Source organism: Grammomys surdaster, unplaced genomic scaffold (assembly GCF_004785775.1).
Source record: "Grammomys surdaster isolate TR1022 unplaced genomic scaffold, NIH_TR_1.0 65, whole genome shotgun sequence".
Classification (NCBI taxonomy): Eukaryota; Metazoa; Chordata; class Mammalia; order Rodentia; family Muridae; genus Grammomys; species Grammomys surdaster.
Window position 1 is genome coordinate 17,746,847 of NW_021604567.1, and position 24,612 is coordinate 17,771,458.

At 44.8% G+C, this 24,612-nt stretch overlaps 1 protein-coding gene across 4 annotated transcripts in view; it reads left to right on the forward strand.

Annotated features, from left to right (window-relative positions):
* Mbnl2 (muscleblind like splicing regulator 2) overlaps positions 1 to 24,612 on the forward strand; it is a 155,869-nt gene that overhangs the window by 86,905 nt on the left and 44,352 nt on the right. For all 4 annotated transcript variants that reach the window (XM_028770897.1, XM_028770888.1, XM_028770907.1 and 1 more), the window contains exons 3-4: positions 14,072 to 14,236; positions 22,575 to 22,775. In XM_028770897.1, the coding sequence (XP_028626730.1) occupies positions 14,072 to 14,236; positions 22,575 to 22,775 (366 nt within the window). The remainder of the gene's footprint in view (positions 1 to 14,071; positions 14,237 to 22,574; positions 22,776 to 24,612) is intronic.

Sequence of the window (24,612 nt, forward strand, 5' to 3'; positions counted from 1 at the left end):
GAGAAAGGAGAGAAGAGAGACACCGTGCACTCATCGAGAGACACGTCTTTCTAGGTGTTGGTTATTAGTAAAGAAAACACTGATGGATGTCTAAAAGGTACAAGTGTCAGAATAACTAGCATTTTAGGCAGTTTCTCCAGGTTTACATGCCTGAAATCTAGGACCTCATTTTTGCTCTAACGGGGCAGGCCAGAGCCTGTTACCAGGTAGTACCTTCAGCTCCAGTAAATAAAAAAGACAAAACAGCCTGATAGGGTCGTTCTCTCTGATGATTAGTTTGATATATTAAAATCCAACCAGATTTATAAAATGTACTCCATCACTTTAATTGAATTTGTAAAGATGCATGATTTATGAAATATTACACAGACCCTTCTGGCTAATGTCAGACTCACATATAACTTATCATTACACTGTCCTTCCTTTCTGTCCCCATGTCTAAAGATTACAGGTCTGTGTATCTAGAGTTCCTCATGGGTGGGAACATCTCGTTTTTCATAGCTGTCTGCCCTTAGGCCTGGCGTGGTTCTAGACACATGGCAGGAGGCAGTGATGTATATTCATAGCAGATGCTTAAGCTAAGCTGAGTGGGATCAGATCTGGGACATTCCCCTTGCACACACTACAGCGTGTGACCTTGGGCAAGTTAACCTCCAGCATCTTGGCTCCTGTACTTGAAACTGAAAAGTAAGCCCCGCCACACAGGCTAATTGTGAACCTTAAAGATCATTTCCGTAAGACTCCACACTGGGCTTGGTGTGTTGCAAGATTTGAATGGCTGTAGTAACTTCTGATGATGATATGGACATATGAAAGAACAGTAATTAAGAGCAGGGGCTCTGGGGTCACTGTGCTGTGCTCACATAAGGATACGAACCATAGTCTGTGCAGGACTTTGTTCTGCCATCTGTCTGGTGGAGGCGTCTCCATCTCTTACTACTAAGCAAAACATCCAGCATAATGTTTAGCATGCAGCTGAAGAGAACCATTTAATGATCAATAACAGAATGGTACATATTCGGTCAACAAATGATGTCAAGTATCACTACCATATACATAAGTGTATTATGTATGTATGTATGTATGTATGAATAATGCTATTTTTCATTATTATTCTCTTTAATAATGGATCAGTTCAGTTTGCAAATAGATCAATTTGACAGGCAATTTCTGAACTGTTCTCAATCAAACATCCAACTGTTAACAACGGATGGGTCACACTTAGAGGTTGCTAGGAAGATTGATTCCAGTTTACCCAGAAGTCTGAAGAGGGAGGGGAAGTGATGGGTTGCTCGGTGTTTGTTTGGATTCCGTCAGGAGTTAGTTCTGACCTGGACCAAAGATAAGTCAGCTGCTGGTGGTGAACACAGTTGTCCACCTCAGGGAAATACTAAAGAGCAAGAAGTCTGAGAAACAGTCCACAGGTGCTGTGTCCAGATGGGCCACAGCAAGCGGAGTCTAGATGGGCTTTGAGAAAGAAAACCTAGCGTGTAACCAGGCGTTCTGTGGTAAGCAAGCTCCCCACACCTGATAGCAAAAACAGAAGAAGCCAAGTGGAATGCTCTCCAGTATGCAAACATGGCTGATGGGAGGCAGAATAGTGAGGTTTAGAAAGTCGCCCTGTGGTTCTCAACACTGGGGTACCAAGGCAGCACATCCAGGACAGAGATTCAGGGTCACTTCTGGGTCATGCTGTCCTGGGAACTTGGACCTTGGTCAGGATAAGCAGAAATCAATGAGTTAGGTGACCACAGCAGTAGGCAGTGCCTAAGCAGTGTCTTCCCGTTTCTCCTACCGCCATTATTGTTTCAAACTACCCTTGGAGGTGGCCTCGCCTCAAGGATGAGATGGTACAGATGCCTGGCTACCTGAGCCCAGCAACTGCAGAATGCTGCCCAGACTTGTCTGTTAGCTTTCCCTTCCTTTTTTTTACTGGAGGGCTCCCTCCCCCCATGCAATTTTAATACCAAGGACCATTTTTTATCAAGTCACTGTCTGTAATCAGAATTTAAGAATTATCCCAACATTTCTCTTGGAGAATAGATCTTCAGAGACTCAGTAGGCCTTCCTGAATTACTAATGAGCTCCTCGGTGAAACATTTCTGTCTGTTCCTAAAATAAATCTCTCCTATTAGATTTTCCATATGAGAAGTTGGGTAGCTTTTAGACCGACTAGTTTCGTTGGTAGAAAATCACTGGGCTTGATAAAGATTTCCAAACAGTGGTGATTTATTTCTAAACAAGTAAGGTGATCTTGTTACCCAAGTTAATTAAAGAAAGGAGTCCACAGAGCCAGACACTGTAGAGGTGGGAATCTCCATTCTCAGAAACAAAGTGTATGTTTCTTAGATGTTGGCTAGATTCTGGGGCTGCTGTAACAGGACTGGAAACAGGATGGCTTAGAGCAATGGAAATCCACTCTGGAAGTGCACAGTCAAGGCAGCAAAGCCATGGTCCCTCTTACGTCTCCAGGAAGAATCACTTTCCTGCCTCTCGCCTATCTGGAGACCTCAGACGTTCCCTGCCTTAGAGTTGCCATCTCCTTCCTGTACCTCATCATGTTCCTTCTGTGCAGCTCTCCCGTTTGACAAGTAGCTGGATCAGATGGCATGGGCCTGTACTCTCAGCTACTCTGAAAGCTGAGGCAGGCAGGAAGATCACAGATTCAAAAAACACTAGAGCAGACAGACAACTTGGTGAGATGATATCTTTTCTGATGCTTGCTATATATATTTGTATATATGTATATATGTATGTATATATGTATATGTATAAAATAAAACTCTGAGATACACACACACATATATATATACATATATGTATGTATACACACACACACATATATACACACACACACACACACACACACACACTCACACACACACAGCCGGGTGAGGTCTGGGAGGATGTAGCTTGATGGTGAAACATTAGACGTGCCTAGTGTATGCAAGCACAGTTCTTACAGGTGCAAAAAATGTACATTAAAAATAAAGGCACTGGGGCAGCAGGCAGTCAGGCTGGCTCAGCTCACCTAAGGACCTGGTGTTCATTTAGTTCTCGGTGAGCTCCAGTTAAGGTCACTGTTGCTTTCAGAGGTAGCAGCTAGTAGGACTTCAGTGTATCTTTTTCATGGAAACACAGTTCAATGTAGAACATTGGTCACCCCGTATTATGCCCACCTAAAAGTTCATTATAATACCAGGTCATCTCTTCTTCTTAAACTAAATTTCAAATGTGGAGCCAAAAATCTGTTACTTGGGAACCTCTTCCACTGTCCCCAAGAGGCAGTGGACAGGGTTCATGATTTAGTAATGGCAGATCAAAACACATCCTTGTTTGACTTTGACATGACCTTGGGAAGTGCTGGAAGTCTCTCTGAAACTCTTCCTTCCTTACTCTTTAGTTGGGGCAGCAGTCCCAAGAGTGTGGAGAAGCTGTAAGAACAGTGTAGCAGTGTAGCAGCATGTGAAGACTGTTCTGCAAGGTGTGATGTGATCGTTGCATTGTGAGTCTCTTTAAAAATGGTTCTGCAGAGGGGGTGACAGAAGGGATCTGAGGCCGGTTCGCCTGGATGGAAGCCCAGGTCTGCTGCTTATGAGCTGTGCGGCCTTGGGAAGCTGTTACCCCTACCTCCCTGAGCCTCTGTTCTATGCCATAAAACGGGGCTATTAACAGTCCCTCTTTAAGAGCTTGTAGTAAAGATTAAGTAGGAATGATCTTTGGAAAGTGCTTAGAAACTGCCTGTTATGTGATAGGTGCAGTATTACATAACTCCCTGCTATTTCCGTCAAGGGCAAGGCCACGGTGCCCCGTCCTGTGTGCTGTTCCACACCCGGCTTCTGGTATTGAGCAGATGCTCAGGAACCATCTGCAGGATGGGTAAAGAAATGGAGACACACTAACCCCCCACCCCATGTCCCCAGTAACTGCTATGCTGCTTCTCCAGACAATGCAAGCCAGGCCTGCCCTGCACCTACCCAGCCTGGCCTTACTGAACACAGCACAGGCTCGCTGTACTTCAGCTGGATCTGTAGGTCGTTCCCAGACCACTGAATGCGCCAGAACAACCTGAGAAGAATGGTTTTTTTTTCTTCTGTGATTCAGCATGATTGCACTGTTGGAATGTCTCCCTGCTTTCTTATTTTCCAGTATTTCTCCCTTCTCCTCACATCTTTCTCCCCACCCCCCAGCAGCCCACTCTTTCCCTTAGCACTATTTATATGACGTCCAAGCCTCTCCCTTCCCCTCCTGCGAAGCGTTCCCACCTCTTCTACAAGGAACAGCCATGCCCTGTGACTTTATCACAAATGCTCATCACCAGTTGTGACATTCATTCTAGGTTACCTTAAGTACCTGTCTATTGAACACCAGCCAATCAGAATGCAAGGAAGCTCCGTATTGGAGGCTCCCTGCTAGGTTGAGTTTAACTATTGGATGGCTGAGATCCTGCACTAGTCAGTACCAAAATTTGGGGGTGGCATAGGTGTGTGCAGACAGAAGAGTGACAGAGATACTTGACAACACCAGGCTTGGGAGTGTGGCTATGTTCTGTTTAGAACCGTATTCGTTGTTTTAACAAATGGTACAGACACACCAGTGCATACTTGCTAAATGTCACCCTTTAAGGCTATCTATCTGTCTATGAATTCCAGAAATACCCTTCCCACCACCCTGAGGCAGGTGATTCACCGGACAGTATTTCAGCCTGAAAACCACTGCAGTAGCAGGGGCTGTGCTGGTAGCGTACTGTACCTCTGTATAGACAGCACATCCTTGGGGACTGGCCAGCCTCTGGAGTTGGTAGTATGGGTGATAAAATGGTGGCCACCATTAGCTAAACGTTTATTCTCCAAATAGACACTTCTTGCTTCCTATCAGGACCCTGTGCCCTTAACTACATAATCTGATTAAGACTGTGATGTCATACCCAGCCTTTTCTGCTGAGGCTGGCAAGCTCCTGGAAGTGTGTTTGAATGGCACCTGGTATTTAACCCACTGTGACATTCACCATTTTTAACCTTTTGTTTGTTTGTTTGTGTGTGTGTGTGTGTGTGTGTGTGTGTATACGACTGCTCTTGTGTGCTCATGTGTATGTGCACATGTGCAATCCAGAGGACAACATCAGCTGTCATCTACCTTGTATTTTGTTATAGCGTGTCTTATGGGTCAGGAACTCTCCAACTGGTATAGGCTGACTAGCCATAGGGCCCCAAGGATCCACTCATCTGTCCCCATGTTCCCAGGCACTGGGATTACAAGCTTGTGCCATTGTGCCTGGCTTTTTAACACTCTAAATCTTAATTACCATTTCGTGGCATAGAGTGTGGAACATGATAGGGTTAGCACATTCTTGTGGAAAGGGGGAAAGAAGGCCATTGGTGACCTTCACTGCATGCCACTGAGTGAGCAGTCGAAGTCAGTGCTGTGGGCTCTGCAAATGAAGGAGCAAAAGAGGCCTCCCCTCCCCCACAGCAAGATCTCTGGAGCCATGCTGTGAATATTTCATGGACCCCATCTTCACCCCCGGCACTGCACACGTTTTTGAACACTGCATCAGAAAAAGCCACGCGTCACCACTAGACAGGTGGCTACTAGACGGGTTTCTTGCTAGGTTGATATATAGTGTGGTCTATACTAACAAACACCCCGTGTGACTCGGAAGGCATGTATATTTTAGTGGAGAAAAAAAAATAGATTTGGAAAATTTTTCAAACGAGGCAATTGTTGCCCAGAAATTTGTTTCCCCGAATCTCTAGAGAATTTGGTCGTTATTTTTGGTTTCAGTGATTTCTCCAGACTGGCAGGTTTCCAGTTCTAACATATAAAATGTGGAGGAGGGGGAGAGGGAGGAGAAGCAAGCACAACCATCAAGACAACAGTGAACACCCTTCCCCACCACAAGGCACGAAGCTGCCAGGCAGTCACTTCATTTCAAGAACCTGTGCTCACACAGGCTTTGAGACAGTAAACACAAGGGGTTTGACTCTTACCTTTCTTCTCCACTTACTTTTGTTCATTTACTTAAAATTGTCGAAAAAATAAAGGCATGTGCCAACACCACTAGTCTCCAAAAAAGGTGGGCAGTTCCTTGGCTTTCAGTGAATCTGCCACAGCCTGCCTGAAGAGCACACCAGGGACAGGCAGCCTCCATTTCCCCCAGCCCTCTAGTATGGACATCTGCCCTAAATGCAGCTTCAGAGAAGCAGCAATGTCAGTCTGCTCTCTCCAGGTTAGTGCCCCACCCCTGTGGAGCACCCTGGCTGTATACCACAGTTGGTATAGGTGGGAGAATGACACCTGTGGCCAATGGCTTTCTGGGCAGAAAAGGCAGCAGATGCACACACCTATGTGTTTCCAAAGGCAGCAGGTACACATGCCTATGTGTCCCCAAGGTCAGCACAGTGCACACACCTATGTGTCCCCAAGGGCAGCAGGTGTACACACCTATGTGTCCCCAAGGGCAGCAGGTGCACACGTCTATGTGTCCCCAAGGGCAGCATAGTGCTCACACCTATGTGTCCCCAAGGGCAGCAGGTGCACATACCTATGTGTCCCCAACCCCAGCTCTGCTGCTGAACTCCAGCTGTGCTGTCACTGGAGGAGGCACAGCCGGAGTTTGTGGTTTCTGCCTTTACACATCAGCCTCAGTTAGGAATCTTTTTCAGAGCTTCCTGCCTGTTTCTTCCACACCTGAGAAGTGACAGAGGAAAAGGAACACTTCTGGGAAGAGAGACACCTGCAGCTATCCCACTCTAATATCTTTAACAAGTATAACAGTTCCGCTATTTACCCAGAAGTTAGTACATAGAAAGTCTATAGAAGATGAATGGCCTTATGAATTGAACCAAGTAATGAGCAGAAAGGACCTGCTTTAGATCTGCCCAATGCCAGTGACATGGAACATTGTCCCTGTCAGGGGAAGATCTGGTTATCATTTACTCCCAAGCCTCCAGCATCCTCTGGCTCCAGCCCCTGTTGTGTTTGTATTTTATCTGCTGTGTTGTGTGGTTGGAGCTAATAATACAAGAACTCATGTGGCCCAATTAGTTTATTTAAATTCAAAACAAGGCTAAGAGCCTGTTGTGTCAGTTACTTTGAGCAGAGCTGTTTCTGGGCCATCATTAATGTCATAAATCAAGTTCTGATGTAAATAACCAAGCCATTCACCACACTTTTACATGCAAGAATTCCGGTCAAATGTTAAGTTCAGCCCACCAGACTCTGAACCCTAGGAATAATGAACCTTTAAAAATGTAGCTTCCTTTTCAAACCGTAGTCAGTTTCCCATCCCGTGCTACCCCTGCTTCACAAACCTTGAAACTACTGGGAAGTTGAGGCTGCCAACATCTGGCCCACCCAGCCAGTCGAGCCTCTTTGGAAATCTCTGCTGAGCCACTTCCAGTACAAGGATCAAGATGGTGGTCTGTCAGATGAGGGCTTTCAATTCTGAGCCATGTGTGCTGTCAGCGCTTAATAAATCCTCCTGGTCCTAATCAATCTGAACCCAATACTTTGTCGATTCTCCTCACACCTGGCTAGACCGACTTCTCATAATCCTCAGCACATTTTTGGACCATGGCCAGCAGATGTCCCCAAAGTCACCTTTTACTGTAACTGTTGGTTTATGTGACTTCATGTTTTCACCAGATTGGGAGGATTCGAGAACAGAGATTTAGAAAAACAGTACTCAGACTTTTATGTATATTTCTGGAGCGACTTCTGCTGTCCCCGGGCTCTGACAACTGTTAGGAGACATTGACACAGTAGGATAGAACTGCTTTCATTTCGTAGATGAGAAAAACCAAGACATAGCCTTTTACACGGTACTAGTAAAAGTTCCCACGGCCGTCTGGGGAGAAAGCCACAGTCAGGACTTTCCAACTGTAACACTAACTGCTTTAACGCTGGGTGAGTCACACTGTGTGGACCAGCCCTGACAAGTCTCGGCAGAGGAGACAGATAGTAAAGAGAGACAGATCTAAGGCCCTTTGAAAAGATAAGTATCCAAAGTTGGCACCGGGTGTGAGAACAGGAGTAACGAAGGGTTAAAGAGCTTGGTACACAGCCCAGACAGAATCATAGCTGCAGAGAAACTGCTCACGCAGTAGAGCGCCATTTTAAAATACGTATCATTACCCGTTGAGTTAAGAAGGGGTTAATGGTGATGATGATGATAATTATTATAATAAAGCTTTAGATAGCGCTTACTCTGTGCCAAGGCGCTGTTCAAGCATTGCGTATGAATTAACTCTGAATTTTTATTGAGAAGCTATGAAGTTTGGCAACAGTATCTGCATTTGCCAATGGGACTCAAGGAAGCAGTACTTCACATTTCCTAAGTGCCCCCAGCAACAAGAGGAGATCTGGACTGGAAAACCTAGTGGTCTGGTTCCCTGTCTGGGTCTGTTTTTTAATCCTTAATTTAAACTACTTCTCCAGGCCACATAGTGAACTCAGGAATGTAACCCTGGGTGGGGGCAAACTTCCTGACTGCAGGTTTCAGGAAGCTTGCGGAATGCCTGGAATCTGAGAGGCTTCCCTGGCTGTCTCCTGCCCATAGGTTAGGTCCAGAGCGTTCAACTTCCCCAGGAACCACTTCTGTGGCCCACAGTGGGCTCTAGATGCAAGAATGTCTCCAGTGGCTACTTTGAGAGCACAAACCATCTGCCCTGGTGGTTGCCTTCTGCATGCCTGTCCCTAGCATCATGCTAACCTGTTGAGAGTTCAGTGACCAGGCAAAATTGGGAGGGGTGGAGCTCAGAAGAGCAGCTCTGGGAGCTAGGGCTCACCCGGAGTCCCGTCTCCCTCAAAGGACCTTCTCAGAATCCATGACCCATCATGTGGCCGAGGCAAACACACGATGAGAATTCTTCATCAAGTCACTGTTTCTATTATATTCAAACTGTAGATCCACACACAGGGAGGGCGCTGTGACAATGTCTGCTAGTTCTATACACTGAGCACCTGTCTTTTACTCCTTAGTTAATGCTTTCTTTCTTGCTCCCGTATTCCAGGTGACTTTCTCAATTAGAAGCATCCTGGGAAAAGATTCTAAAAATCACTTTTTTTTTTTATTAAAAAAAGGCAATTGAAAGAAAAAAATCAACCTTTTTCTTTTATGCTCTTTCTTACTCTAACCTGATTCTGTAGTCTTTTCCTTTTGCCAAAGCTACATTTTTTCCATCCCCTGCCCTATAACTCAATGACCATTCAGTTCTGATAGCTCAAGTCTGTTGTCCTGCAAAGACATGGTACACTCGTTCGGTGTCTTACCGCACTCACTCTGTTGCAGATGGGCGTGGGTTCTCCGTATTGAAACCCTCCCATGGTTGCTTATTTTAATAAATTCAGTTCTGCTTGAAAATCTAAACCTCATTGTAACCACCATCCTTAAGCTAAACTTTCCTGGAGTAGAGATTGCCTGGGAATGCAGACTGAGCCACACAGACCCAGTCAGAATTCTTCTAGGACTTTTGAGCAAGTCATACAGACAACAGTAGAATTGGTGATGTGGCGCTGGAAGGTGAGGCCGGCACCTATCGGACTGCCACACGTGAAGCAGACGTGTCAGTCTCCTCATGCTACCATGAAGACCGTGTCCCTAACTGCAGTCTCGCTGTTCTCCGTATCTGCCTTCTACCCACTGCTTCCTGCCTCATCTTTTCTCACCTCTCCAACTCCCACTCAACTCACTCACACTGGGCTCCAGCTTGGGAAGCCACACGCATGTTCCCAGATGGGTCGTACTTCTTTCCCGTGGCATATTCTCTTCTTCTGTCCTTATATCTTATTCCTCCCCTAACACATGCAGCAACACACCACACGCATACTCAATACACGTGAGCGTGCCAAACACAACACGTAGAACCATATAACATGTGCACCGGCCGTACAGTCAACATACGTGCACAGTTCATACAGCACATCAAACACACGCCCTTTGGCCTTTCCGTTCTCAGTTTAGGGAACACTTATCATTTCTGGACGTCTCTTCGACTGTTCCTCAGCGTCCCCTCCAGAACACATCTCATAATGTGTGATACACAAATTTTGGTCAGCATCATCTTTACTGACAGCCCACGGGGCTTCATGAAGGAAGAGGGTGTGTGGTGTTTGTGCTCATTTCTATGTGCACTAGGCATAATATTTAGCAGTACATATCAGTCGGGTGGATCCATGACTTGGCCTGGAACCTGACAACCATCTCCCATCCTTGCACCTGGCAAGTGCCTCTCACAAGAAGTGAAATAAGCTTATAGCTTTGGGTTGCTGGCTCCAAATCAATCCTCAGTGCGAGCCTGCTTCACGGGCCTCAGCTCGGGCTCCAGCTTCCAGTTACTATAAGGCCCTGGAAGATCCCTGAGTGGTGTGCCCCCAACTCCATCTCACACCACTTTCCCAGGGCTGGGCCTTGCTTCTGCATCCCCTGAGAAATGTCTCTACCAAGAAGCAAAACAGAAGAGACATTGAAATGAAGAAAAACAATAAATACGCCCAGCAGCCACAGGGAAAAAATACCAGTACATTTTTGTGTCTGTTTCTTGAGCTAACCTCAGGAGACACTGTCTGTGACGCTTTGGTTTTGCTTCATGGTGGTCTATGGAGATGCTTTCAAATCTTCACACTGCCCATGTCAGTCAGTTATGACAACCTGCTGTGATAATCAACAGTTGTTTTGTGCAAGGATGCATATCCTGAGAAATCTTGCGCCTTCACAAGAATTTTTCTACAAATTGTTTACTGTGTCAGATAGCTCATTATATTTTGACAGTAGCTTTTCCTGTAGGATTTTGGAGTCCGATAGGGTCTCTTACTAAGATTCTGTTTCCTGGCGTCTCACAGTGATGGAATTAGAATGTCTGAGATGTCCACAGACACCATTCCTTAAAACCCTGCAGCCAGACTGATCTAGGGTCCACATTGTTTATCTAGGGACTGTTGCAGAAACATTCTATTGAGCTGAAAGGAACTCCAGACATGATATGGGAATAATAACAATTAATTAGTCTTTATCGTTCTTTGATCCGAAAGCTTATCCAGTGGGAGAAGCGAAGAACTGTTGAGAATAGTAGCAAATCTGCGATCTTAGACTTACTCCAAACAAAATAACATATACACATGCTTTTTCTTCAACTTCCTGTATACCAGACAGCTCTGTGAACTTTATCCGTGTCTTAATTTTAACAGCTGCATAATGGTGCAGCTTTCAAATGGAGCCCTGGACATATATAATATAAATTAAGAAAATCATCACTCAATCTAATGTATACAGGTGGGGAAAGGCTGAGCTCAGCTATGAGCCCAGCGTGTGAGTTTACTGACCCCCTATTCACCATCCACACATAGGCCTAATGAATAATGACCTCTTGGCTCCACATCCTCACGTACGTGCATACCAGTACGTCTAACATTTGTCCCGCATCCTGTTGTTCTCTGAAGGATAGTGCTACATTTGCTAGATTTGTTTCTCTCCCTGATTTTAACCATTGCTAATATCTGGTAGAACTGACTTAGAGAGACATGGGTGTACAGTACAGCCCACTCCTTAGCACAGATGGTCTGGGAAGTGTTATCTCATTCCTCAGACCTCATCTACTCTTCTCCGAAGGAGGGAATCATCACTGCTGTTGTAAGGAGAAAATGAGATAACCACGTATAAATTGCCGGGCACACTGATGATCAATAATATTCTGCACTCAGAGTGTATGAGACAGGACAGTAGGAAATTGAATTAATTCTTGTGAAAAGGGAGGTCCATTGATACATGATGAATCTAATGTTATAAACCACGTTCTATCACCAGGAAAGTGGTTAATAGAGTTCTCTAAGGGTTCCAGTTGTGAGAAGAAGTAGCAGCAGCAACCAGAAAGCCATATTTTCTAGCCAATTGAAATCTGTACGAGTAGCAACAAAGCATCGAATTAGAAGATTACTGATCAAATTGATAATTATACCCCAAGCCATCTACCATCCTGATGCATGTTAGACATTTTGCTGGTTCCATCTTCCCTCTTAGAATCCTGCGTCCCTCCACCCTGTATCCAGCCCGTTCCCACACCTGTGTACGCAGACTCACGTGTGCATGGTCTGCACGGTTTCTTGGGTGTCAGGTGCCCAGTGCAGTGTAGACGGCTGGGGATTTGAAACTGAGATCACCGAAGCTGCCTTAGTTTTTATACAAGGATTTTTTTTTTGTTTAATCCCTCTGCACCCAGGCTGAGGGGAGGTAGCTGTGTCTCAGATCCTGTCACTGCCTTCCTTCACAGATGACAGAATTCATCTGGACATCTGACATCAAGGCAGCTGACTCACTGCAGGCCACATGCAGAGATGAAGGAGCTGAGCCCATCCGAATGCTCTCCTGGAGATTAAATTTTAACAAACTAGGAGGCTGGGGGGATTTTCAAGAGAGAAAAGAAAAGAGATGTAAAGTAAAGGATGGCTGAAATAAATTCATAGGAATCAGGGGACCCTGGGAAGTGGCAGAGCACTAAGGGGAACTAAGATTCAGAAGTCAAGACAGAAACAATCAAACACGGATTTGTGGAGCATCAGAGGGGCCGGGGTAGTGGCATCTCCAGCTACCCTGATGTCCATACGGTTGGCATAGCCTTAGGATGCCTGTTTGCCTCCAGGAAGCTGAATAAGAAAGCCACAACAAGAACTTGAGACTGAGAAACTGATATTGCAGACGCTAAGGATTCATGAGAAATCAATTCCTTTTCATGTCCACTCCAAGACAGTTGGGGCAGTCGCTCACACTGTCAATGGAGCTTCAGAATGGCATGGCCTGATGGACAGACCACCAGGACTGACCGTGGGACTCGGGTCTGCCCATCACCATGCCTTCAAGGGGAAATTCTCACTAAAGGAGATGCTACAGATGCCAACAGTGCAGCTGGAATTAGAGAAACAGAGAGCTCCAGATGTTATAAATCAGAATAGCTATAAACAAACCCGTTCCTCCAGCTCCACCACGCTTGCTTTAATTTTTTTTTTGTAATCTGATAAACAAACTCATATTCTTTTTGCCAGGTTGCAGTTAGACTAATTCTTTAGGGAATGTTGATATTCCAAATGACTGCCACAGTTTGCTGTCTGTTCCTTCCCTGGGAACTGCCTACCTCGCACGTAAATGCACTGCTCACATGACCGGTAGCTTTGCAAACTTCGGGGTTTTGCTGTTCCAGATGCAGTGACTCTTCAGGTCTGTTTGTACGTGCTCATCACCTAATGGTTTTTCTCATCTTACCCGTTTCCGTGTCCGGAGGGTAACAGTCATGAGCGCGCGCCTTACTCTGTCATCTGTGACTTTAAGTCAGAGTCTCCTGTCCTGGGGACGGGTGAGGGACAGGGTGGCAGCTTTGTGTACGTGTCAAACGTGCGGATGCTTGTCCAGCTCACAGGAGTTCCAGGAGTTCTGTCCTCATTGCCCACCCTCGACAGCGGTGCGCTCATGTCTTTGGCCAGTCTAGGTCACACACGTAGAACTTCCTTCCACCTTCATTCTAAGCCTGTGCAAAGCAGTGTGCAGCGAGCTGGGAGTGTGCAGCGAGCTGGGAGTGGGCAGCGAGCTGGGAGGCTCATGGGTCAAGATCAGCGTGTGCTTCTGATCGTGGAGGCCTTCCTCCTTGCTCATAGCTGTCAGCCCTTTGAAATGAGTTGTCTAGGTTTGGCAGAAGGACAGGCAGAAGGAAGGGAGGGGGAAAGATAAGGGGAGGGACCTGGATAATCATGTAATATTTGATACGTTGATTCGTTCTCCATTAACACACACGCTTGCGTGCGCACAATATATACACACAGACACGTGCATACATGTATACACGCATGCGTGTGCGTGCACACAGACACGCAGACACGCACATGCACACACATGCATACACATATGCACACATATACACATGCAAACATGTATGCACACACATGTGCACACACACATACACACACACCACACATGCACTCCCCTTGCCTTGGAACGTAAAGAATGAAAGTAATGAGTGTGACATTGTTGGCAATGGTGTTACCAACTCCCTAGTGCAACCCTAACCCTGGATTGTCTGTTTTGCAGGGCCGCTGTTCAAGAGAGAACTGCAAATATCTTCATCCTCCGACACACTTAAAAACCCAGCTAGAAATTAATGGGAGGAACAATTTGATCCAGCAAAAAACTGCAGCAGCCATGCTTGCCCAGCAGATGCAATTTATGTTCCCAGGAACACCGCTCCATCCTGTGGTGAGTGTGCCTTTTCTAAGGGTGAGCTGTGTGATGGCAGGGTTGGTACGGGCAGAGCCATGGTGACCAAAAATGACCTCCACTTACTCGGTCATCTCGGTTACAATTAGAGCAGTTAGCTCTGAAGCTAAGTGGATGCTGAAAACCACGTTTTTCACTGCTGTGTGTTTCTCTTAATTTAAATGAAAAGATACGTGTGTACCAGTGGGACAAGGACAACCTTTAATCAGTATCTGGGAAATGAATATATACCACACTAGCACTTTCTCATCAGCAAACTCTGTGTTCTAAGCCATCTTCATGTGGGAATTGGTCCACATTTTATTTAGAGTTTGCAATGTTTATGTGTCGGAGAGGTTGTGATGCCCAAGTTTAGCAGTACAGTGGATACTATGTAGCTCGTTGTCGTCCATTTTAAGGATGAGGAAAGAGAATTGTGGAGACAAATGAGCTCTCCAATATCACGCAGCTAATGGGTTGAGCTTGAACTAGATCATTAGCCAGAGTGCTCTGCACAGCGTGCTCCAGCTGGAAGGAGACAACAGCCGTGGAAGGACGGATGTCACAGGCAAGCAGCACACCAGGAAATGGCCTAGTCGATTCCTCTCCTGTCCCTCCCAAGCCTGCAAAGGGTGTGGTAGCTGCTGCAGCAAGAACCAGAGAGCCGATGCCCCAGGGAGTTGTGTGTGTGAATATGTATTGTGTAATACTTTCCTCCCTGATGTCAGTGTTTGAGACTACGTCTTAAAGGTCTAGAAATTGCTTTAGAACTGAGGCCCTAGGGGAGAAAGGCGTGCATTTGACTCTGGTGGGTTTCATTTGCAATGTGAATTATTTGTCAAAAAACAAGCTAATTTTTTAAAAAAGCCAAATGGGTGAATTTTCACAAAAGGCTATTATATAAAAATCAGTCTGTATTGTAATAAAAGTCTGTTTGAGTGAGCGCAGTTAAATTAAAAAGGATAGAGACTAGTGAGTTCCATTTTCTCTATTGTGTTCCTGTGAGATAGGTTGAGCAGGGAGAAGGGGCAGGAAGAGGGGAGAGACTCCAGACAGTTTTTAGCAGTTCTGATAGCCTCCAGGTAGAAACTGACTCCAGGGTCCAGCTTTTCCCAGAGTGGGAAAAGATGCAGATGATTCCAAGGTAAGACAGATAGACTTTTCAGATAGACAGATGCATGAACAGGGCTGAATAAGTCAGACAGAGACAGGAGGATATTAAACAAGAAAAGGTTCCCTGAAGGAAAGGGGGTGTCAAAGAAGGCATCACACGGCCAGAAAAAGCCAGACAGACAGACAGACAACACAATACATCCAAATGGACAGACAACACAGTATAGTTTAATCCAGACACCAGCCATCTCAGAGGCTTTATCTACAACTGCATACGTGCATAATTTATGATTCATTTTGATGTACCCATATACATTATTTTATTAAATTACTTAAATGTCAAAATAATGTACTTATACATATTGAATAACATCTAGGGCAATAAATTTAATATAAGCCAGGTCGATACAACAGCATGGTATTATGTATCTCAGTCATTTAAACTGGGCACTTCCTGTTTATTTGCAACTAATAAGAATTGACCCTGGTACTTGGTCATGCCTATGGAAAAATCTATTCATGTCATTAAATATTTGTTGAGCTATTTTTGAAAGTAATGTGCATGTCTTTGCCTCAAATACTAGTTAGAAGTTAATGTTAGTCACCGTTCTACTATGAAAAAGGGACAGCCCATTTAAATATTAGATTTTTATGTATTTTTATACATTTTTTACAAATTTAATACATTCACATATTAAATATTACAAATATTACAAAAGTAAAGTGGTTTTTAAATCTCAAGTTGTAGTAAAGTGCAGAATGTGTTGAGTCTAATGCTCAACTGTTCTACCGACAGATTATTTCAAAATTTTAGAAATAAATTTGTGTCCTAGTCAGTTGACTGAATAATGGTCCTCAGAATTCTTGCCTCTTCCTGTACGTCAGTATATACGCGCACACAAGCACACATGTGCACACACAAGTACACACACACACACATACACACACATGCACAGACAGGGTCTTTGCCAGTTGTGATTAGAGTCTACAGATGGCGAGATTCTCTCAGAGTAAGTGTAGTCGCAAGTGTCCTTAGAAGAGTTTGGCAAAGGGCAAAGGGGGTGTCAGCATAGACAGAAAGTCCACCTGTCCACAGAGGCAGGCTCGATGTGACCACAAGCAGAGAAGATTCAGTAGCCACCAGAAGATGGAACAGACAAGCAACGGATTCTCCCCAGAGTTTCCAGGGTCCCGTCCATACCTTATCACAGCCCGGCATAACTGACTTTGGACTTCCGGCCTCTTGAACTCTGACAGGATAAATCGGTGTTGTGGGGTTCAGAGGTTCCAGTCAACTCAGCAACAAGTAAAGTGATGATCACAGAAGCAAGAATTACTCCATTTTGCCTCCTGCCAACCTCAGTTTCTTTACAGTGATGAGGATTCTTTTTCCTTTCTGTCTTCCACCAATCCCTGAATTCATCCTACTGAAATCTCTCCACTGTATTTCCTATATTTCCAAACCACTGGTCACTCTTCTCCTTCTGGTTAGTCTGAATGCTGGACTACTCATGCGCCCTGTGTCGAAACCCCACCCACTCCGGGTGACCTGATTTGGGAGTTGTAGTGGGCAAAGCTCTCTAGAGGAACGGAAGAAGGACCCGTCGGACTAGCTTCCAAAGTAGCTGCTCCAACAGCAACCTGAAGAGGCAAGCAATCATGTAGCCACCAAGTCCAGGAGGGTGAGCAGGTCCTCTCTGACAATGAACACCTAGAAGATCTCTCTCAAACCGTGGGCATTAACTCATGTTGAAAGATAGAAGACATCAGAGTCTGATGTAAATGAAGAATTGCAACATGGTGATACACATCCCCAGAAAGGCAGGGGCTGCAGGGGTGTACACTGCTCAGCCTTTGCTTCAGACTTCTCTTTTATCTGGATCACCCGTTGGGAGGTGTCACCCAACTCTGAAGGCACCTCACACATGTCCAGTCACTGTCCCTTTATAACAGTTTTTTTCTGGAAACATGCTACGGACTCTCAGGTGTGTTTCATTAGTCATTGACATCACTTAGTAAGATTGATAACTAAGGCCAACCACCAAAGAAGATGTTGGAGCCCTTTTGGACGGCATTAGATATTTGTCAGAGGCAACCATCTGCCAAATGGCAAATAGCCAGCCAGATGGCTCAGTGGAGAAGGTGTTTGCCACCATGCTCGGCCTGACTCTGGTCTTTGATTCCCAGCACCCATATGGTGGGAAGGGAGAACTAATTCACACAAGTTATCCTCTAAGTTATCCTTAGCAGCACTCAGCGCATTGAACGCTCTCTTCCTGCCAAACACTCCTCTTCCTCTGACGCCTCATCTCTGTCTCCTTTGTCTACTTCATGCTTCTCAACTCTGTGTTCAAATTTCAGAATGAATATTTCTTTCTGTTTACCCTCTTTTTAGTAACCTAATCCATTCCAAAAACCATAAATTTTTTTTGCAGACTAAGAACCCAAATGCGTGTTCCTTGTGCAAACATCTCCCCAGGCTCATAGCACTGCCTCTGTATAACCCCACCTCAAATTCTCCTGCAAGAAAATAGTCAAGAGTAAAGTCTTGATTCCACTACATTCCTGCCTCAGTACATGGAGCCATCAACCAACAGCGTCAAGCAGAGCCCAGCAGAGTGACTCCTCCTTTGCTGTGCAGGTCATCGAAGATCCCACCCTGTCTGCCTTCAGCGTTGTCCCCATCTCTACTTTCTGTCACCTTCATCCAAGTCTTGATCTCACCTCTTGCTGTCTTCCAGGGTCTCCTGTGTAAGCATCAAGGTGTGTGTTGGGGGGGGTTTTTTAAAGCATAAACAGGATCTTATAACTTCCTCGGTCTTATATTTAGCTTAGAAAGCAAGCGTTTCCGTTTGCATTTCACTTTGGCTGATTCCCCCTCCACCCTTCACCCCTACATCACCTCTCTTTCCCCCCCGCCCTTTTTTCTTTTTCCCCTTTTGCCCACCCCCAGTACCTAAGGTGGGACCTCAAATGTCCCCCATGTCACTGTATCCCATAAAGTCCTGTGAATTCCACTTTCCACCCTCTGTCTACATCAGAACTTCTGGTGTACTGTGCTAGGAAAATAAAAGGGAGGAAAGCAGGAATCTGGAGGGAGGTCAGAGGGAGAAAGTAAGAAGACTAGCCCTTCGGAAGAGATTTTCTTCAAGCATGCTTTCTGTGGATCTTACCCTTGGGCCTCTTCAGCTGTGTATTAGCACTGAGAGCTGACAGGCACCAAATGGACAGTGTCTTGGACTTCTTGGTAGCAGTGCCATGCAAAAACTAGAAGCTTGTCATCGAGGCTGGATCTGGTGTGTCTCTAAGAGTGGAGTTCCCCAGAGTGACCTCAATACTCCGGTCTCAGTTGCCTGTGGAAAACTGATCTCAGACGCCGTGATCCATGGCCGATATAGACTCTAACTCAGGCATTTCATTTTAATCCGGGTTCTCAGAGCTGGTCTTCCTAGGCAACAAGAACTGATACAACTAGTCAGGGCAGACTGACGTATCCTCTCCATAGAAGAAAGACACGAGCCAGCGGAAGGACACACAGTGCTTTCTGTCTATGCTAAAAGACATGTGGATGTGGTGTGTTGATTCCAGGCCTTCCCTCCGTCCTCTGTTCTAGGAAATTACTGACAGGATCTGTGGACCACACCAGAGTGTCTGGCAGCCCACACTGCGAGCTAGGAGTCCGGAGCCTTTGCTCTGACTTTGCTCTGACTTTGCCTCTCAGGAGCTGCCCTTTGACCAGCTCTCTTGCAATCATGACTCCCCTGTTAGGCCTGCTTCTCGTGGTTTAGTTTGAGAAGACTAAAGACATTGAAGTGTGTGACAATGCTTTGAATGTGCAAGAACTGTTCACAGATGTAAAGTATTATGGTCTGTCACACTACTAGTAGAGAATACACATGTCAGTACATGACCTTAAGAGCCTTTGTTTTCACTCATCAACTTTCGTGAAGGACTCTGTGTAAAAAAAGATAACGGGCTAATGTCTAATTGAGTCTGTCATCAGGAGGCCTATGAACTCTAAACACTGGAGTTTCCCAAGACGTGAAGTCTTTTTCCAACACACATTTTAAAAACGGAAGACGAGATATTCGCAACAGTTAAATTCCATTTTTTTTACATTTGTTGAGTTTGTGGCTGTGCTGATTATAGTCATGCTAGAGAAACACCAACTCGAGGCAAAGACTGTAATGATATGAATACTTATGTTACTAGTGACAGCAGCTACTGGTTCAGTTTGGACAGTGGGGAACAGAAGAGGAAGAGACATTTGTTTAGCTTATCTTTCAAGTGATTTTAATTGTCTGCTGCAGTTGAGAAACTCTAAAACCCAAAGAACTTAATTTCTCTTCAGGAAATAAGACTAAGTGGGAATGGACTGGATTTGAACATAGTTTTCTCTACATCTGACAGCTATCTGTTGTTGTTGTTAATGGCACTGTGTCTTAGTGGAATGTTACTGCTGTCACCCATAGTGCACACTGAATATAGTTCAGGACCTTACATAGGATGAACAATCAACATAGTCTTGAAGGACCAATTTGGTGTTTTATCAGAATAAATTTGTTGGTACCAAAAGTGACTTTGTAAAACACTTCTTGAGGCCCTCATGGATAGTCACAGGTCGATGTGCAGTAACAACACGATGCTCATCTGTGGTAAGAGAGGGCTGGGAATCTGCATGCATTAAGACAGAGAGAGAAGCCGGGGGGGGGGGGAGGACTAGAGAGATGGCTCAGCAGTTGAAAGTGTTTGCTGCGCTTGCTGGTTTCTCAAGGGACCCAAGCTTCCTTCCTAGCATCCATGTTGGGCAGCTCCCAACGTCGGGCACTGGAGTGTCCCAGAGGGATCTGATTCCCTCTCTGGCCTCATAGGTACCTTTAGACACACATGGCATACACAGGCACAGGCACAGGCGCATGCACACATGTTTGTAGATAGATAGATAGATAGATAGATAGATAGATAGACAAAAATAAAAATAAGAAATCAGCCATAAAAATCAAATTGGAGATGTGCGTGGAAGTTCTCTTTTTCTAAATACTTGCTTTGTTAATTCCTCTCTGAATTGAATCATGCGGTACAAATACAGCACCGTTTTCATTCCTCATTTACGAGAGTGGTCCCCAGATTTGGCTGCACAGTCCTCACATAGTAAGTCTTTTAAATGAGACTTTCAGGGTTCCTGCCAAGACTCATGTATTGCACCAGCGTTTACCACTTTAAACTCCACCCCAGCCGAGGCAGTGCAGGTACAATGCGGCCATTGAGCGGCTGATGTGTGTGGGCCTTTCGTGGTTGATATTTTTAATCCTAGCGTAACGTGGTCCTTATGCTATTAAGTTACTCGATTTTTGTCAATAGTACCGAATTGCCAAAGTGACAGTTACTAAAAAGCCGCAGCGTTCTATACTCAGGACTCTGGCGGGTAACAGATCACATCCATCCCGTCCATGGAAAATTTTATAGAAGAAAACATACCAAGCCGCTGTCCCTTTCCAGTGCTTTCCAGTGCACAGCATTCGTGTCGCAGTTTCTCCCAAAGCAAACATCATTTCTGAACCATAAAGATATAAGTTCTCATCAGAGAACTACCCAGATTTCCTCTGAGTCTGTTAGCATCACCCTCCTTCAGCTCTCGGCCGCTCGGCCACGTCTGTGAAGGTCTCGCAGCCTCTCTAGAAATCTCTGCTTTGCTGTCTCCCAACGTGGTCCTTGCTCCGTTGTCCTAAAGGAAAACGCGTTACTAATGCAGACTGTTAGCTTCCCCCTGTGTTAAACAGCTCATCTGGAGTCTGAACAGACAATAAGAACATTACCCGAGGTGTAAAGACAGAGAAATATTATGGCACGTGTCAACGGGGTAGGTCAGTGCTGCAAAGTCACGTTATGATGTGACTGGGGATATTTGAAAACTTACCGTGGAAAAAAATAGGTTAAAAATTGTTTGTGCACCTGGGGATGGAGCCCATCGGAACAGTACTTGCCTATTTTGTATGAGACGTTAGGTTCAAGTCCTCAAAAAAAGAGAAAAAAATCTGTAAATGAAAATTAAACAGAGAGCTGTTAGGACCAGTTCCGTAGACAGTTTATTCTTGGGAAAATCTTTGGAAACATGTTAAACATGATTTTTCACAGGTGAAAATGCAGGGTCTGCATGGGTACACACCATAACCCCTGTACTCCAAAGACGGAGGCAGGAGGCCATCTGAGTTTGGGGCCAGCATGAGCTGTAGAACTAGCTACCATCTATCCTGGAATGTCTATTGAGACTGTGTTTAAATGAATAAATGTGAAACAAGGTTGTTGTCTAAGTGTACATATCTTTTCAGAAAGGCAGTCTTATTTAGATACTGATTAGATGAAACTCTTAAAAATAATTATTGTATCAGCCCATGGTATGATTATTCTTAGCCAAGACTGTTGTGATAAATAAAAAACAGATTTAACTAGGGACCAGATGTGCTTATCATGGCTTTTCTGATTGAGTGGCCAGGAAATAAAACTGAGTTTCATCAGTCATGTGTGAAACTGGTTGGTTGAAATCACAAGCTCTCCCATCTAGCCTTTCAAGAATGAAAGGATATATTGGCACATAGTAGGGCAGAGCAGCACATAGTAGGTCCACATGAAAACTGCCTCTGTGTTGGGAATGCACATGTTAGTGATGAAAGGCTGAAACATGTTGATACGTCTGAGCAAGATAATTCTCAAGGAAGCTCCACTGCTTGAAAATGTGAATTTAGCCAACTTGAATATCAGCTATAATCATATATATTTATGTGCCTTGTAGAGACCTATAGGAAAATGCATAGATGACCAGTCTATGTTCTGTAGGTCTTACTGCCTTGAGATTAGAACACTGAGTAGTTTGGAATGATAGGTAATTTGGGCGGAAATGAGTATTTTCAGTTGTTGAGAGCATTTTTACAGAAGACTCTGTTTAACCCGTTCCTCGGCATTGGGTTTCCCTGATGCTCTCCGATACGTTTATATGGTTTGGGCTCTGTGATGTTTTCATTTCTGAGGAGCAAAAGAAAAACAAAAGAGAGAGTGATTAATGAAATTTGCAATTCAGAGTTGAACTGTAGAACTGACATGAAGGATACTCTAGGCAGTGGGTACATTTCTGTCAGCATTTACTAGTGACTGTGTGAATTCTTGCTCAAATGACGCTTGCTGGTAAGTTCTGCACTAAAAGAGTGTTTCCTGTGTTCTCCTTCGACAGCCCACGTTTCCTGTAGGTCCCACCATAGGGACAAATGCGGCCATTAGCTTTGCTCCTTACTTAGCGCCTGTCACCCCTGGAGTTGGCTTAGTCCCAACAGAGGTTCTACCCACTACACCTGTCATTGTTCCCGGAAGTCCACCGGTCACTGTCCCGGGCTCAACTGCAACTCAGAAACTTCTCAGGACTGATAAGCTGGAGGTATTTCAATTATGTTTGCGTTTGGAGATGCGTTGATGATAGAAGTGTGTGTGTCTGTGAGAGTGGATAGATGCTTGTCAAATAACTTCATCCTGTAGAAAGTCCATGTGCGTGCACACATCGCTGCAGTCCCACGTACCCGCGATTCCGTGCTATAAACTTAATGTCTCGTATAAAGGAAATTAACCCAGAGACAAAGAACAGCTTTGATATAAACAAAAATCAAATGCTTAGGTTTTATGTGTAAGACTAAAACATTAAGTTAGACATGGTGGCTTGTGTCTATAACCACAGCACCAGGGAGCTGGTGTGGGGAGCTTGCCACAAGTTCAAGGCCAGAGCAGGCTACAGAGAAGTTCCTGGTCACTGTGGGCTACAGAGTGAGACCCTGTCTCGAAACACTAAATAAATATCCACCAATAGAATATAGACGTCATCAGGATGTAAGCCACAGAGTTAGCTCTTGGTCTTACGTGCTGTGCTCGTCATCAGGATGTAAGCCATAGAGTTAGCTCTTGGTCTTACGTGCTGTGCTCAGCAGCGATAGCTTTTAGTGGACTCCAGAAAGTTCTGGAAATGGTCAGAAGCCCAAAAGGTCAGGGAAATGGAAGCACTTCGACAAAGTAAACAGAACTTGAGCCCCCAACAGTTATATGAATCAAGTATGGATGCTGTTGTGTGTCTTACTTAACAGCTTTATTGGTAAACAGCAGAAAGTATAACCCGAGTCAATTTGGTTGTCTTTAAATCTGAATGTTCTATAATATTCACAAGGATTGCCGGGCGGTGGTGGAGCTAATCCCAGCGCTTGGGAGGCAGAGGCAGGCGGATTTCTGAGTTCGAGGCCAGCCTGGTCTACAGAGTGAGTTCCAGGACAGCCAGGGCTACACAGAGAGACCCTGTCTCGAAAAACAAAAACAAAACAAAAGGATTAAGTGCATGTATTTTTACACTTTACATATACTTTCACACTTGGATCAGGCAAATCATCCCAGACTATGTTGAATAAAATTTTTCTTTAATCAGAGCCAAGGGCTTTCCTATCAGTCTTGCTCCACTATCCCTGCGATAGACAATGGGGCGTTTCATACGGTTATGTAACGATTCCGATAGATTTCTGAAAGGCTTTCTTTAGCCCCATTATTGATGAGAATTGTTAGGTAATCTCTGTATGCTTAGAATACAGACCTGCTAAGGAACATTCTTCCAGTGTGCATTCATTTAAAAACTAACCAGATATATCTTGGGGGCAAGAAATGTTTACTGCTTGGCCCCTGGCGAATGTTTTAGAATTCAGGATGTCAAACTACAAATATTTTCAAAACTACATTTTTTTTTCCACTGAGTTTATCCAGAGTATATGGATCTTTAGATGAAGAGACTATAAACCAGTCACTAATGTTTGGGAAACTGTAGGCTAGCCTAGGATAACTGAGACCTATTCTAAGAATGGAAGTGTTTTGGCCTCCCCCTGCTGGGGCTGAGGGAGCGTAGGTGCTCAGGCTATGACAGCAAAAACCAAATGAAATGAGAAAGATTGGGAACTAGAGGTCTTTTCTACAGGACTGGTATACAAGGTACCTGTGACTCACAGATGACCTTAACAGACCAGTCTTTGACTATTCCATACCAGGAAGGACACTGGCTGCACACAGGACATCTGTGAACTCCAGTTATAGCTGATAGGGTCAGACAGGCAGGACTCAGAGCTTCGATAACCTGGATGTGGTGAGCCAGCACTTGGGAGGCAGAGGCTTGGGGATTGGGTTTGTTTTTTTTGTTTTTTTTTTTTGTGGGGGAGGAGGAGGTGTTTTTTGTTTTTGAATTTTTGGGGTTT